Below are 17,197 nucleotides of genomic sequence, written 5' to 3' on the forward strand. Positions count from 1 at the left end.
TGCCTGCTTATTATCCTACCACTCCTATAGATAGGGTTTGTTCTTCTATCTAGAATTACACAGACCTTCAGTTAACACATGCAGAGGGAGGGACAGAATTAGAACATCACCATTTTGCCACAATGGACATAGACAAAGGCGAAAAATGGCCGCTAAAATCAGCAGGTGAAAAGCTCATAGGAACAATAAAGTGAAGGATCAGACTGACACCTGAGCCCAGTGGGAGGCAACCACACAGCACGTGCTCCCGATGTGATGTGATCAGAAGTGCACAGCAGCACCTCTGCCCAAATCACTGAACTCGAAACTCATCAAGCCTCAGGAGCCAACTGCCCGTTTACAGGGAAAATAGGGATAGAGTACTTGTCAAAATGGCACCATGACGAAAACAAAATCCAGAATGTAGTAAATTCTATAGAACATAATGACTCAGACTTTTCAAAAGTAAGAAAAAGAGTAGTAGTAGTACCGTTGATTGAGTCTAAGAGAGGCCTGACGTCCCCGCTGCGGGGGAGGGCGCGCGCGGCCGCCGCCCCAGCCCATGAGCTCCGCACCTGCGGCTTCGGTGGCAGGAGCCGCAGGGCCAGCCCGCGGGGGAAGCCTGACAGCTGGAGGCCGCCAGGGGGCGGCGGCCGCGTGGGCCCGGAGCGCCCGGGGAGGCGGCGCTGTGAGGCTGGCGACCTGCCACCAGCGGCTCCTCGGACGGGCCGAGGCGCTGGGACCCGGGGCCCGGCACCCAGGAGAGCCGGCATCCTGGCGGGGCCTGCGTACCCCGGGGCTGTGTCTGGCGCGCCCCAGGACCGCGGAGGGGTTCTGCCACCGCGGGGAGCTCGCCGGGCCGGCCGGCCTGAGCAGCGCGCCCGGGGAGGCCGAGGCCCCGGTGCACGCGCGCCTCCCGCGGTCGACCCCGCAGCTGCCCGTGACGCGGGGGTGGCTTCCCGCGCGGTTGCGTGGCGGGCAGTGGGAACGCGGGCTTCGCCCCCGGGGGACCGACGGGCGGCGGAGGGCGCGTCCCTCGCCCCGCCCACCCCCAGCATCTTGCCCAGGCCTGTTAAAAAGTTGATTATTTTTAACCTGTCTGCTTCTTAGGCCATCAGGTACAACCTTGTATAATGCTAAGTCTGAAGCTCTGAGTGTGAATTAAGTCCCCTGAAATGTAAATTTCGGTACTTACTTTGGTGGCACTTCTTGAATGCTTACTATGGACAGTGTAGACGCATGAACACTTTACATGTACTGCCTCACAACTATCTTACGAAATAGGTCAAAATCATTATTTCCATAAGTGTACAACCTTACCTTCAGACTTTTTGTTACATATATTAATTAAATACCTTTAATGCTCAAAAAAAAAAGAGTCTAAGAAATATGTGAACCAAACACAATGAGTTGATTTTTGGTCCCTGATTCAAAGTAACTGTAATAAGAGGTAGGGTAAGAAGGGCAAATTGGAGTGATAATAACTAACATTAAGTCATTATTATTCAGAGGAATAGAGGCATTGTGGTTATTAATGTTCAGAAAGTTTTAAAAATACACTGAAGTACCTACAGGTGAAACAACGTTTGTACTTTAAAACACAAGAGGAAAACCAATTTGGGGTGGGGGTGTTGATGGATCAGGACTGACAAAACACTGTTAACTGCTGGAGCCACATGGAGGTTCATTATGATATTTTTCCTTCCTTTTGTGTATGTGTGACATTTGACATAAAATTGTAAGAAGGGGCAATGACTATGTATGTCAGGTCTGTTGTGATAACTGATTGAGGAAATGTGTGTACAGTGCTCAGCAGAGGGCCTAGTGCAGAATAGATCCAGGTAAAGCTTCGTACTCTCATGCTCTGCATTGTCATAACTGCTTGGCCGGGGCCTTCATCTCCTATATTTGTCATTTATCATTAATGTGTCATTTATATTACTCTAAGAGCCTTCTGTATGGATGAAAACTTATGTCAAATTCTTTCTCCTCTCAAAAACCTCCTTCACGCATGTATTACTTTTTTTCCAGCTCCTATACATTGGGTGCCTGCTTACTGACAAGCACTGTAATGGGTGCTTTTCAAACATTACCTTCAGTCTTTATAACAATCCTTTAGAGATGAGAAAAAGAGAGTTTAAGTCATTTACCTGCCCAAGAGTCTATAGCTACTAAGTGCCAAAGCCAAGATTTGAACCCAAGTCATTCTGGTAGCAAAACTTGATCTGTTCTCCAGTCTACACTACATCCTTTCTAAAAATAATTATAACCACTTATTTTTAAAACTTTCATTAAATTCCCAGTGCCTAGAGGATGAATCTACGACCCAATGCAATTCAGACTCAATCTACTTTTTAATCAAATTAGTATCATTTTTTAAAATTATTCATCCTCTGTCTATTTATCTATAATAGTGGCTCTGTCTTGTATCAGGTTTCCACATAGGCATTCTGGGCTTTCTAGTTTGTTCCACTGGTCCATAGTGATCATTCAAGGGTTGGTAACTGCTGTTAGCTTAGAGGTGATCTCAGCATCTGACAGAAGGTGGCTAGTAAACACTGCATAATCAACTAATAAATGCAAAGAACCCAATTCTGCCACACCACCAAGTGCGTGTACCTGAGAGATGCCTCCAGTAGAAGTGTAGGAACTGGTAATGGCATTACGGCTGGACATACGGATGCCACATGTGCACATACCCTTCGAGCAGCTCATAGCAGAGGTGCAGGTTCTCTTACACAGCTCACCATCTGAGCTCTGGGAACTGAGGCCTCTCTTCAGAGGCCCAGGCCTAACAGGGAAATAAAAGGGGAAAACACAGATGTGCTACTGAAAGGCACCAAAATTGTTTTAAGGCTTCATCCACGGTCACAAAATCGTTCTAACGCAATGGAAAAGGATAATGTTGTTAATTTTACTGTTAATTCGGCTAAACATGTCTCACAAAGTCAGAAAGGGAAAGCTCAGTATTTAAAAAATTAAAAGTATGATTCTACTTATATATACTCTAGGAAATGCACACCAATCTATAGTGACAGAATGGGGACCAATGGATGCCTGGCAACAGGGACAGGATGAGATGGAGGTTTTAAGGCTTCACCAAGGGGCACGGGGAAACTTCTGGCAGTGATGGTGATGTTCATTATCTTGACCGTGGTGCTGGTTTCGTGGGTGTGAAATTTAGACAAAATAGTTATTGTGGCAAGTTACTCAAAATGTTCCTCTCTGATTTCAAAGAGGAAAATTTATAGGACAATAATTATGATAAGGATATATGTCAAAATTGATCAAATGGTACACTTCAAAGAGAAACCATTTATTTATGTCAATTATACCTCAATAAAGGTGTTAAAAAAAGTTTAGGAGGAACCAATCACTTTTTCTAAGATTCAAACTGAAACAGAAATTCCCTAAACATCTTTCCTGTGAAATAGTCATCCAACCTTTGTGACAGCTCAGATGGCTCACTGTCTCCTGGCTGATGAATGTCAACCACAGAGCAGTTTATCCCTGCACTAGATGCAAACATACTTCCTCTTTCACTTACTTCACCTATGGATCCCATCTGGAGCCAAGCCAAGCCAATTGTCCTCCTTTCATGTGATAGTCCTTCAGGTTTTTGCAGGCCATTATCCTTCCCTCCCTCATTTCCTTACACCCCTCAGGTTTTTCTCCTCTGGGCTAGTGCTTATGTACCTATAGAACCCCCTCACCCACCACCACCCCGGAACATCTTGAGTTGCTTCACTCTCTCGCAGTGAATTTCGGTCTGTGTCTGCGTCCTCTTGTAGGGCAGCACAGCCCACCAGCAGCCCTCCGCGGACAGCAGGACGAAGGCATTAGGACCACCGCTGACCTGCCTCCTCCTGGTCTTTGTTCTGCCATCAGCATAGAGTAGGAGCATGTTAAGCTTTTCTGGCAGCCATATCATAGCGCTGACTCCATTTAAAAATGTAACTTACCCCAAGCCTTTCACACACATTTTCAGCCTCTTTGCCTCCCAGCCAATTCTTCCTCAAATATAATTAAGCTAAAAGGCAGAAATCTCACATTTTTCTTAAATTTCGTACTGCTGCATTCTATCCATTGCACAGATCTTGTGATCTTTTTGTTACATAACTTGGTTATTCAGTGTATCTACAAACCCTCTTAGCCTTAGCATATTTTATGCATATTAAAGAAAAATAGAGGAGGGCGGAGCCAAGATGGCGGCGTGAGTAGAGCAGTGGAAATCTCCTCCCAAAAACACATAGAGCTATGAAAATATAACAAAGAAAAATCTTCCTAAAATAGAGACCACAGGACACAGGACAACATCCAGACCACATCCACACCTGCAAGAACCCAGCGCCTTGTGAAGGGGGTAAGATACAAGCCCCAGCCCGGCGGGACCCGAGCGCCCCTCCCCCCGGCTCCCGGCGGGTGGAGAGAAACCTGAGTGGTTTTTTTTTTGGCGAGCACTTTTTGGAAGCCTTAGAGGGACGGGCCCCCGTTGCTGGGGAGGCAGGGTGGCGGGACCGGTGAGGAGGTGCCTGGGAACGGCGCCGGAGGACAAAGAATATCCCGCGTTTCTCCCTGCGAGACCTGGGGGCGGGTGCCTGAGACCGGTGCCTGAGGACGGAGGAGGTCGCGCGTTTTTCCCCTTTTTTTTTTTTCTCTTTTGGGCGAGCGCTTTTTGGAAGCCTTGAAGGGACGGGGACCCCAGTGCTAGGGAGGCACGGTGGCGGGACTGGTGAGCGGGTGGCTGGGACCGGCGCCTGAGGACAAAGAATATCCCCCGTTTTTCCCTGCGGGACCGGGGGGCGGGTGCCTGAGACCGGCACTTGAGGACAGAGGAAATCGCGCGTTTTTCCCCTTTTTTTTTCTCTTTTCTGCGAGTGCTTTTTGGAAGCCTAAAAGGGACAGGGACCCCAGTGCTAGGGAGGCAGGGCGGCGGGACTGGTGAGCGGGTGCCTGGGACCGGCACCTGAGGACAAAGAATATCCCGCATTTTTCCCTGTGGGACCGGTGGGTGGGTGCCTGAGACCAGAACCTGAGGACGGAAGAAATCGCGCGTTTTTCCCCTTTTTTTTCTCTCTTTTTGCCGAGTGCTTTTTGGAAGCCTTGAAGGGACAGGGACCCCGGTGCTAGGGAGGCAGGGCGGCGGGACTGGTGAGCGGGTGCGTGGGACCAGTGCCTGAGGACAAAGAATATTGAGCGTTCCTTCCCTGCGGGACAGGTGGGTGGGTGCTTTTTGGAAGCCTTGAAAGGACAGGGACCCTGGTGCTAGGGAGACAGGGCAGCAGGACCAGTGAGCGGGTGCCTGGGACCGGCACCTGAGGACAAAAAAAAAACAAAAAAAAAAAACAATCGCTTGTTTTTTCCTTTTTTTTTTTCTCTTTCTTTCTGTTCCCTCTCTCATTGTTGCTGTTGTTGTTTTGGTTTGGAGAGTGCTTTTTGGAAATCTTAAAGGGGCAGGACAGGTCACTTAGACCAGAAGCAGGAAATCTGGGGATCTCTGGGCACTCTAACCCCCTGGGCAGCAGGGAGCACAGAGGCCCCTTACGGAGATAAATAGTCTCCTGGCTGCTCCCCCTCCAACGGGGCTCCACCATTTTGGAGGAACAGCCCCAGCCAGGCCAAGCCCACAGCAACAGCGGAGATAAACCCCAAAGCAACTGGGCAGGAAGCAGAAGCCCTGTCTGCGCACAGCTGCCCAGCACAAGCCACTAGAGGTCGCTATTCTCCCAGAAAAAGGCTACAAACCAACAAGAAGGGAAGCTCTTCCAGCGGTCACTTGTACCAGCTCTGCAAACTATCTCTATCACCATGAAAAGTCAAAACTACAGGCAGACAAAGATCACAGAGACAACACCTGAGAAGGAGACAGACCTAACTAGTCCTCCTGAAAAAGAATTCAAAATAAAAATCATGAACATGCTGACAGAGATGCAGAAAAAAATGCAAGAGCAATGGGATGAGATGCAGAGAAAAATGCAAGAGCAGTGGGATGAGATGCAGAGAAAAATGCAAGAGCAGTGGGATGAAGTCCGGAAGGAGATCACAGATGTCAGGAAAGAGATCACAGAAGTGAAACAATCCCTGGAAGGATTTATAAGCAGAATGGATAAGATGCAAGAGGCCATTGAAGGAATAGAAGCCAGAGAACAGGAACGTATAGAAGCTGACAGAGAGAGAGATAAAAGGATCTCCAGGAATGAAACAACACTAAGAGAAATATGTGACCAATACAAAAGGAAAAACATTCGTATTATAGGGATACCAGAAGAGGAAGAAAGAGGAAAAGGGATAGAAAGTGTCTTTGAAGAAATAATTGCTGAAAACTTCCCCAAACTGGGGGAGGAAATAATCGAACAGACCATGGAATTATACAGAACCCCCAACAGAAAGGATCCAAGGAGGACAACACCAAGACACATAATAATTAAAATGGCAAGGATCAAGGACAAGGAAAGAGTTTTAAAGGCAGCTAGAGAGAAAAAGGTCACCTATAAAGGAAAACCAATCAGGCTAACATCAGACTTCTCAACAGAAACCCTACAGGCCAGAAGAGAATGGCATGATATACTTAATGCAATGAAACAGAAGGGCCTTGAACCAAGGATACTGTATCCAGCACGACTATCATTTAAATATGATGGTGGGATCAAACAATTCCCAGACAAGCAAAAGCTGAGGGAATTTGCTTCCCACAAACCACCTCTACAGGGCATCCTACAGGGACTGCTCTAGATGGGAGCATCCCTAAAAAGAGCACAGAACAAAACACACAACATATGAAGAATGGAGGAGGAGGAATAAGAAGGGAGAGAAGAAAAGACTCTCCAGACAGTGTATATAACAGCTCAATAAGCGAGCTAAGTTAGGCAGTAAGATACTAAAGAAGCTAACCTTGAACCTTTGGTAACCACGAATCTAAAGCCTGCAATGGCAATAAGTACATATCTTTCAATAGTCACCCTAAATGTAAATGGACTTAATGCACCAATCAAAAGACATAGAGTAATAGAATGGATAAAAAAGCAAGACCCATCTATATGCTGCTTACAAGAAACTCACCTTAAACCCAAAGATAAGCATAGACTAAAAGTCAAGGGATGGAAAAACATATTTCAGGCAAACAACAGTGAGAAGAAAGCAGGGGTTGCAGTACTAATATCAGACAAAATAGACTTCAAAACAAAGAAAGTAACAAGAGATAAAGAAGGCCACTACATAATGATAAAGGGCTTAGTCCAACAAGAGGATATAACCATTCTAAATATATATGCACCCAATACAGGAGCACCAGCATATGTGAAGCAAATACTAACAGAACTAAAGAGGGAAATAGACTGCAATGCATTCATTGTAGGAGACTTCAACACACCACTCACCCCAAAGGATAGATCCACCGGGCAGAAAATAAGTAAAGACACACAGGCACTGAACAACACACTAGAACAGATGGACCTAATAGACATCTATAGAACTTTACATCCAAAAGCAACAGGATATACATTCTTCTCAAGTGCACATGGAACATTCTCCAGAATAGACCACATACTAGCTCACAAAAAGAGCCTCAGTAAATTCCACAATATTGAAATTCTACCAACCAATTTTTCAGACCACAAAGGTATGAAAGTAGAAATAAATTCTACAAAGAAAACAAAAAGGCTCACAAACACATGGAGGCTTAACAACATGCTACTAAATAATCAATGGATCAATGAACAAATCAAAATAGAGATCAAGGAATATATAGAAACAAATGACAACAACAACACTAAGCCCCAACTTCTGTGGGATGCAGCGAAAGCAGTCTTAAGAGGAAAGTATATAGCAATCCAGGCACACTTGAAGAAGGAAGAACAATCCCAAATGAATAGTCTAACATCACAATTATTAAAACTGGAAAAAGAAGAACAAATGAGGCCTAAAGTCAGCAGAAGGAGGGACATAATAAAGATCAGAGAAGAAATAAACAAAATTGAGAAGAATAAAACAATAGCAAAAATCAACGAAACCAAGAGCTGGTTCTTTGAGAAAATAAACAAAATAGATAAGCCTCTAGCCCAACTTATTAAGAGAAAAAGAGAGTCAACACAAATCAACATAATCAGAAATGAGAATGGAAAAATCACGACAGACTCCACAGAAATACAAAGAATTATTAAAGACTACTATGAAAACCTATATGCCAACAAGCTGGAAAACCTAGAAGAAATGGACAACTTCCTAGAAAAATACAACCTCCCAAGACTGACCAAGGAAGAAACACAAAAGTTAAACAAACCAATTACAAGCAAAGAAATTGAAACAGTAATCAAAAAACTACCCAAGAACAAAACCCCGGGGCCGGACGGATTTACCTCGGAATTTTATCAGACACACAGAGAAGACATAATACCCATTCTCCTTAAAGTGTTCCACAAAATAGAAGAAGAGGGAATACTCCCAAACTCATTCTATGAAGCCAACATCACCCTAATACCAAAACCAGGAAAAGACCCCACCAAAAAAGAAAATTACAGACCAATATCCCTGATGAATGTAGATGCAAAAATACTCAATAAAATATTAGCAAACAGAATTCAACAGTATATCAAAAGGATCATACACCATGACCAAGTGGGGTTCATCCCAGGGATGCAAGGATGGTACAACATTCGAAAATCCATCAACATCATCCACCACATCAACAAAAAGAAAGACAAAAACCACATGATCATCTCCATAGATGCTGAAAAAGCATTTGACAAAATTCAACATCCATTCATGATAAAAACTCTCAGCAAAATGGGAATAGAGGGCAAGTACCTCAACATAATAAAGGCCATCTATGATAAACCCACAGCCAGCATTATACTGAACAGCGAGAAGCTGAAAGCATTTCCACTGAGATCGGGAACCAGACAGGGATGCCCACTCTCCCCACTGTTATTTAACATAGTACTGGAGGTCCTAGCCACGGCAATCAGACAAAACAAAGAAATACAAGGAATCCAGATTGGTAAAGAAGAAGTTAAACTGTCACTATTTGCAGATGATATGATACTGTACATAAAAAACCCTAAAGACTCCACTCCAAAACTACTAGAACTGATATCGGAATACAGCAAAGTTGCAGGATACAAAATCAACACACAGAAATCTGTAGCTTTCCTATACACTAACAACGAATCAATAGAAAGAGAAATCAGGAAAACAATTCCATTCACCATTGCATCAAAAAGAATAAAATACCTAGGAATAAACCTAACCAAGGAAGTGAAAGACTTATACTCTGAAAACTACAAGTCACTCTTAAGAGAAATTAAAGGGGACACTAATAAATGGAAACTCATCCCATGCTCATGGCTAGGAAGAATTAATATCGTCAAAATGGCCATCCTGCCGAAAGCAATATACAAATTTGATGCAATCCCTCTCAAATTACCAGCAACATTCTTCAATGAATTGGAACAAATAATTCAAAAATTCATATGGAAACACCAAAGACCCCGAATAGCCAAAGCAATCCTGAAAAAGAAGAATAAAGTAGGGGGGATCTCACTCCCCAACTTCAAGCTCTACTACAAAGCCATAGTAATCAAGACAATTTGGTACTGGCACAAGAACAGAGCCACAGACCAGTGGAACAGATTAGAGACCCCAGAAATTAACCCAAACATATATGGTCAATTAATATTTGATAAAGGAGCCATGGACATACAATGGCAAAATGACAGTCTCTTCAACAGATGGTGCTGGCAAAACTGGACAGCTACATGTAGGAGAATGAAACTGGACCATTGTCTAACCCCATATACAAAGGTAAACTCAAAATGGATCAAAGACCTGAATGTAAGTCACGAAACCATTAAACTCTTGGAAAAAAACATAGGCAAAAACCTCTTAGACATAAACATGAGTGATCTCTTCTTGAACATATCTCCCCGGGCAAGGAAAACAACAGCAAAAATGAGCAAGTGGGACTACATTAAGCTGAAAAGCTTCTGTACAGCGAAAGACACCATCAATAGAACAAAAAGGAACCCTACAGTATGGGAGAATATATTTGAAAATGACAGATCTTATAAAGGCTTGACGTCCAGAATATATAAAGAGCTCACACGCCTCAACAAACAAAAAACAAATAACCCAATTAAAAAATGGGCAGAGGAACTGAACAGACAGTTCTCCAAAAAAGAAATACAGATGGCCAAGAGACACATGAAAAGATGCTCCACATCGCTAATTATCAGAGAAATGCAAATTAAAACTACAATGAGGTATCACCTCACACCAGTAAGGATAGCTGCCATCCAAAAGACAAACAACAACAAATGTTGGTGAGGCTGTGGAGAAAGGGGAACCCTCCTACACTGCTGGTGGGAATGTAAATTAGTTCAACCATTGTGGAAAGCAGTATGGAGGTGCATCAAAATGCTCAAAACAGACCTACCATTTGACCCAGGAATTCCACTCCTAGGAATTTACCCTAAGAACGCAGCAATCAAGTTTGAGAAAGACAGATGCACTCCTATGTTTATCGCAGCACTATTTACAATAGCCAAGAATTGGAAGCAACCTAAATGTCCATCTGTAGATGAATGGATAAAGAAGATGTGGTACATATACACAATGGAATACTACTCAGCCATAAGAAGTGGAAAAATCCAACCATTTGCAGCAACATGGATGGAGCTGGAGAGTATTATGCTCAGTGAAATAAGCCAAGCAGAGAAAGAGAAATACCAAATGATTTCACTCATCTGAGGAGTATAGGAACAAAGGAAAAACTGAAGGAACAAAACAGCAGCAGAATTACAGAACCCAAAAATGGACTAACAGGTACCAAAGGGAAAGGAACTGGGGAGGATGGGTGGGCAGGGAGGGATAAGGGGGGGGGAAGAAGAAGGGGGGTATTAAGATTAGCATGCATGGGGGGGAGGGAGAAAGGGGAGGGTGGGCTACACAACACAGAGAGGACAAGTAGTGACTCTACCACATTTTGCTAAGCTGATGGACAGTAACCGTAATGGGGTTGTTAGGGGGGACCTGATATAGGGGAGAGCATAGTAAACATAGTATTCTTCATGTAAGGGTAGATTAAAAATTAAAAAAAAAAAAAAAAAAAGAAAGAAAGAAAGAAAGAAAAGGGGATTACTCGTTAACAGGATAAAACTATTGGTAAATCAAAGATCAACGCATGCTTTAAATATCCTTAATGTTGATCACTTAAAGGGTGTCAGATGATCAGCTATGGAGGTACTCTTTTCTGATAATATTCCTTTCTCTTAATTAAAAAAAAAAAAAAAAAAAAGCAGTTACTGTGTGCTGACCTCCAATGAGTTCTGCACAGTGGTATAGAGGGCATGTCAAAGTGTGGGCAAAGGGTCTGTTTGTTTCTACGCAGAAGATCAAGGCCTAGCTTGGATACACAGAAAATGAAATAAGATACGATATGAGGAGGAGCTTCCGGCACCAGCACTCTCTGGAGGACTCGTGCCGGGGGATGATCATCAAAAAGCCTCCCCAGGGATCCGGACGATGCTGCGGTTGTGGCTGCATCCAGCCCACCGTCTCCTGGACTTGCCATAAGAAGGAGGAGGGAGATGTCTAGGCTGGCATGTGCATACAGTGAGACAACGAATTTGACTGGATCTGTACTGTTGGAACTCAACCAGGAGTTGGGAGGGGTGCAAGTTGTAGCACCCCAAAATCTCATGACTATAGACTATCTATGGTTAAAAGAACATATGGGATGTGAACAGATCCCAGAAATGGGCTGCTTTAATTTGTCTGATGGTTCAAGTACAGTTGGAAAATATCCATCATATTATAGATAAATTTTCACAAATGCCTAGGGTGCCTAAATGGTTTTCTTGGCTTCACTGGAGATGGCTGGTAATTATAGATTTGCTTTGTTTATGTCACCGTATTCCTATAATGTTAATATGTGTGTGCAAATTAGTTAGTAGTTTAAAACCTATGCATACTTAAGGTACTATACAAGAAGATATGTCAAAGAAATAATCAATCCTCCCAAGTTTCCTTCATATGCTACATCTATAGCTTTTCTTCTTCCTTCCTAATTACAAACCTTAAATAGAATTCGTGCCTCATATCGAATTTACCGAGTATCATAATTCCTCCAGGTGGTAAAGATACCTCGAGACAAGTGCTAGGCATAGAAGCCACAGGGCATAAATCTGCAAAGAAGTAAAAAGCTAACCTTTGCAAACAATATGGCTTCTCTCTCACTTACCAACTTTACATTTCCCTGTATGGCCCCGGAAGATGACTGGTTAGCCAGAGACGGGTAAGATTCCTCAAGGGAGGAACAACCTAAGACAGGCACAGTCGCAGGGGGGCCATCAGGTGAGAATTTGGGGATCAACAGAGGTGAGGCTCAGAACCTCACCCCCCCTGCTTTGAGAGAAATCTTCTGCATCCGTGGATGTCTTGCTGCCCTTGTCTAGCCTGGATTAATACTTAGTCCATAGGCACACACCTGATCATCTGATCATCTACATTTGCCTTCTTACAGCACTAAACTATGTTTTCTACCTTTATCTTGCATCTACCTACCACTTCAGCATTTTATTAAAAATAAAAATAATAATAATAATAGGAGAAATGTGGGATCAACATATAAATCAAGTACAAAAATCAAATGAATATTCATATTTGACCTGATGGTTTATAGGTCATATTGCATGATCAAAACCGAAAGTTTCTGTGATGAATGCCCTTGTACTGTTCACCATGTAAGAATTTATTCACTCTGTAAGAATTCGTTCACCATGTAAGAACTTGTTCGTTATGCTTCAGAAGATTGGAGACTGACGAGAATTAGGCTTGAGATGGATTAATGATTGTACATTGAGCATTGACCCCCCTATACTGAATTTTATTGTTGTTAACAACCATTTGATCAATAAATATGAGAGATGCCCTCTCAAAAAAAAAAAAAAAAAAAAAAAAAAAGAAAAATAGTAAAAGGAATTAGACAAAATAGTTATTGTGGCAAGTTACTCAAAATGTTCCTCTCTGACATCAAAGAGGAAAACTTACAGGTCAATAAGTCTGATAATGACCCTTTCCCAAACAGGAACCTCACCCAGATGGATTCTCACTTACTCAGGCACAAAAGCAGCAGGGACTCCGTCGGCCACCTCCGGCTTAAAAGCTGAATGGCCACTCCCACTGCTGTCATGGCACCTCTGACAAATTGCAAACCCTCAGTTAGATGATATGACTTCTCCTTTAAAGCATACTCTCATATTCCTGGGATCTTATACTCTTTCTACAGAACATAGGTTCATGCTAGACAAGAAAAGGTTGCCTCAGATCTCAAAGATTCAGGAAGGTCAATTTATTCTAGGACTGTCCTAATCTAATCAGAAAAGTATAAAAATGTATCAAGACCTTTTGAACTATTCAGGTGTACTGATTATTTCTAACTTCTCACCAAAGTACTGCAATCACAAATTTAATATCCTACCATCTGTAAACTAAAGACAAAAAGACACTTTAGCGACCCACCTACACACATCCCCCAGTGCTCTCACTTAGTTCAGTCTGTAAGAGAAGAACTTCAAGGGTCACAGATAAGGGCCTGCGCATGGTGCACATAATCACTGCTTATTCCAATTATGGGAAACACAACACAGAGCCTTCAGTTATAGGCTCACTGGGGTCTAGACAAATTACCAACCTGGAGAACATGAGAAACCTGTTTTGACCATAAGAATAGTTATTTTCTCCCTGACCTCCAACACACCATCTCCCTCTGCCACTCCTGCTTAGTTGGCTGACATGAGCTCAGACTGCTCACTTGTAAAGCATATCCCTAGTATTCATTACCTGATCTTCCAACGTTACTTCCAATCAATCTTCCAATGAACACACTTGCATTTATTAGTATTTCCTTACCTAATGTTGCCATCTACAGTATCAAAGATGGGCAGCTGTGAACCTGCAGGTTATGGCTAACCTGGTGTAACTGATGAGGACAATGGTTCTATTTCTCAAATGTAGGGCCCACTGTCTCCTCAGAGCATGTTTCCTTGACCACCTTATATACAGAGCTCCCCCTTTCTCATGACCCTTTTATAGCACTGCTTTTTAAAAATCTTTATATACTTACAATCTATAATTACCCTGCTTCATTGATTACCCAAGTCCCAGGAGACCTTTGTCCTGCTCACTGCTCTATCCACAGTCCCTGGAGTAGGCTCTGGCACATGGTGGGTCTTGGAATTTGTTGAATTACAAGAAAATTCTTAACTGACTCCTTGGAAAACCACAAGCAGTTCTGCAGCTTACTCAGCACCTTCAACTTCCTCTCTTTCCATCGAGGAAACAGACTGCTTCCTCTATTTTCATTACATTTTCAAAAACCAAATAATGAAATTGGTTTTATTCTCATTACTCATAAAGCTACCATACTCCAGTCTTCACTGTTCTTTGCTAAGTATTTCCTTCGGCACAAACATGACACCTAAGCTGATGGTCACCCAAATAACTGACCACCACAAGGGGAAGACTTTCAGCATTCTCTCAAAATAAAAGTTAACACATTTATATCAAAAGTATGAAGCTGATGTGGCACTAACTGTTGGCTTTTCTCTAGTACTTATGGAAAAGGTATTTTACAAAATGTATGTAACCTGTGCCTAATGAAAGGCACAGCATTAAAGCGCTTGTTACCAAGCTCTTCCATGAAAGCCAAAGAAGGGGACCTGCCATTCACACCCAGGAGGTGGCCTCTGATTCTTTTGGGGAGTGATCTCTCTTTCAACAAGTTCCAGGAGCCCGTGTGGGAGGCACGTTGAGTACTCTGCAGGGCATGTTACCTTCTTTTCTCCTCCTGACCAGCAGCAGATGTTTGGTCTTCCTCCTCCTCCACTGTCCTTTTCTTCCTCTTCCAACGGTTGAGGGCAAGCAGAACAGCCTCCTTTGACCATGGGTCTGAGGCCTTAGGGATCTGCGCTGCTCTGTAACAGAAAACAGGATTCTAGCATTAAGATATTCTGATCATCATGCTACATAGCATGAACTTCAGGCGCTGGATATCAGAAGCTATCCAACAAGCAAAAGGGTACTTTATACACTCACACAAATGGCCCTTAGCTGTTAGGCTACAGTCTTGGGAAAAACCCAGAAAATAAAAAACTGCTCAATAACTGGAACTTGAGATTTCTCCCTTACATAAGGAGCTTCTTCCTTTCCTTTGAGTGAGTTATTCTCTCAGATGAACAACTGCAGAATAAAGTGGACACACTGGGAGTCTTTTCCTCCAGCAATGCTTACATTGGAAAATGAGCCAGGTTGCTCCCAGGAGGAGCGATCCTCACTGTCAAAGGCCTGCACACCACTCTGGAATGACCGCGAGACAGCACACGCTTTCTGTGACCGCCATTCCGGCACAGTGTGGGAAGCGCACAGGAATACTGGGCCTGCTGGATTGAGTATCATCTTGAACGTGTTATACCAAAGTGGTGTGGTGAAGTCCCACAGACCCTGTGGAGAATGGGAGACACATTATGGAATCAGAGCAGCTTAGAAGAATGACAGAAAGTTTAAATTCCTTAAGAACCATGTGGGTTCAGTTATTTTCCAGAGAGCTTAAGCCTCTAAGCAACACAAAACACAGCATTTTTATGGCAACTTTCCCCATTCCACCTAAGGGCAGAAAGTGGCAGGTACTTGACAGCTGTCCCTGCAATGGATTCAACAACTTTGAGGGGGAAATTGAAAAACTGCCCACACAAGTAAAACTACAGTGGAAGAAAAGTGTGTGTAAGGACGTGCAGGGACAAATTTTACAAGAATCCTTCAATCTCTTATGCTACGTCATCAGAAATATACTCCCAAAGTCAAACATTTTAAAAACCTGAATGTTCACCTTTTCAAATAAATGTACTTATCAAGGATCTAGTGTTGTCACCGAAGTTTTGAATTTTGTTGTTATCACTCAACTGGGACTAAATGAAAACATAAGTCTTTTTAATCTAATCATCTTTATCAGCCAAGTTATATCCATCCAGGACATTTCCTGGGTACACCTCTTTGAGTTCGGCTGATACAATTTATTGGTCCAAAGATAAAAAAGTAACAAAACCTTTTAGAGTACTATACTTTACAGACAGAAGGTAGCCTCACCTGAAGCAAGGATATTTTAAGTGATTTACCAAGTATTCTGCTAAACCCATACTGTATTAAAGTTCAGAGCTTTAAGAACTGAAAGAAGGATTTGCAACAATGTGGATGGGGCTAGAGGGTATTATGCTCAGTGAAATATGCCAGGCAGAGAAAGACAAGTATCAAATGATTTCACTCATCTGTGGAGCATAAGAACAAAGAAAAAACTGAGGCACAAAACAGCAGCAGCCTCACAGAACCCGAGAGTGGACTAACAGGTACCAAAGGGAAAGGGACTGGGGATGGTGGGTGGGAAGGGAGGGAGAAGGGGAAGAAGGGGCATTAGGATCAGCATACTTGATGTAGGGGGGTGGGCACGGGGAGGGCAGTATAGCACACAGAGAAGACAAGTAGTGACTCTGTGGCATCTCACTACGCTGATGGACAGTGACTATAATGGGTATGAGGGGGGACTTGATAATGGGGGTAGTCTAGTAACCACAATGTTGTTCATGTAACTGTACACTAATGATCCCCCCAAAAATTAAAAACTAAAAATAAAAGGAATAGAAAAATGACCCAAAAAAAAGAACTGAAGGAAGGGAACAGTTCTGGCAGCACATCTCATAGCAGAGGCTAAAGGGAGACAGGACACGGTGGACGCGCACCAAGGTGTTTGAAGAGGTGAAAACGGCACAGAGCCCACTGAGGACTTAAAGAAAAAACTTTCAAAGTCAAGTCCTCCGTCTGGGGAGAGTCAACGTGTTTTACCGGCGGGAAGGCCTCCAAGGGGACCCGAGGATACGAGTGGGGACTGAGGGCTGATGGGATCACGGTGGGCCGTGGGGGCCGGTGGGGCGGGGCTTGTGGGGCGGGCGCGGCTTGCGAGGAAGGCCGGGCGCGCGCTCCTTGAAAGGCTCCTGGCTTCCGGATCGGGGGCGGGCTGCGGGGGGCGGAGCTTGCTCAAAACTCCTCCCATTTGAAGCGACGAGCGAGCTCTGTCCTGCGGGCGAGCGGCTTCCGCGGTTCTCTCCTCCAGACTGCCTACCTGCGCTGGCGCACTGGGGCTAGAGGTGGGCGGGCATTGTGCGCCGGCGGGCAT

The 17,197-nt window shown here is 43.7% G+C and overlaps 1 protein-coding gene across 1 annotated transcript in view; it reads right to left on the reverse strand.

Moving 5' to 3' along the window:
• Nucleotides 1–17,197, reverse strand: part of LOC140843853 (uncharacterized) — a 36,762-nt gene extending 19,565 nt beyond the window's left edge. Inside the window, exons 1-6 of the mRNA XM_073214269.1 lie at nt 17,144–17,197; nt 16,867–17,019; nt 15,236–15,474; nt 14,808–14,948; nt 13,090–13,170; nt 2,599–2,770 (exon numbers count right to left, since the gene is read on the reverse strand). Coding sequence (XP_073070370.1) covers nt 2,599–2,770; nt 13,090–13,170; nt 14,808–14,948; nt 15,236–15,474; nt 16,867–17,019; nt 17,144–17,197 — 840 coding nt within the window. The remainder of the gene's footprint in view (nt 1–2,598; nt 2,771–13,089; nt 13,171–14,807; nt 14,949–15,235; nt 15,475–16,866; nt 17,020–17,143) is intronic.

The sequence above is a fragment of the Manis javanica genome, chromosome 10 (assembly GCF_040802235.1).
Source record: "Manis javanica isolate MJ-LG chromosome 10, MJ_LKY, whole genome shotgun sequence".
NCBI classification, from domain to species: domain Eukaryota; kingdom Metazoa; phylum Chordata; class Mammalia; order Pholidota; family Manidae; genus Manis; species Manis javanica.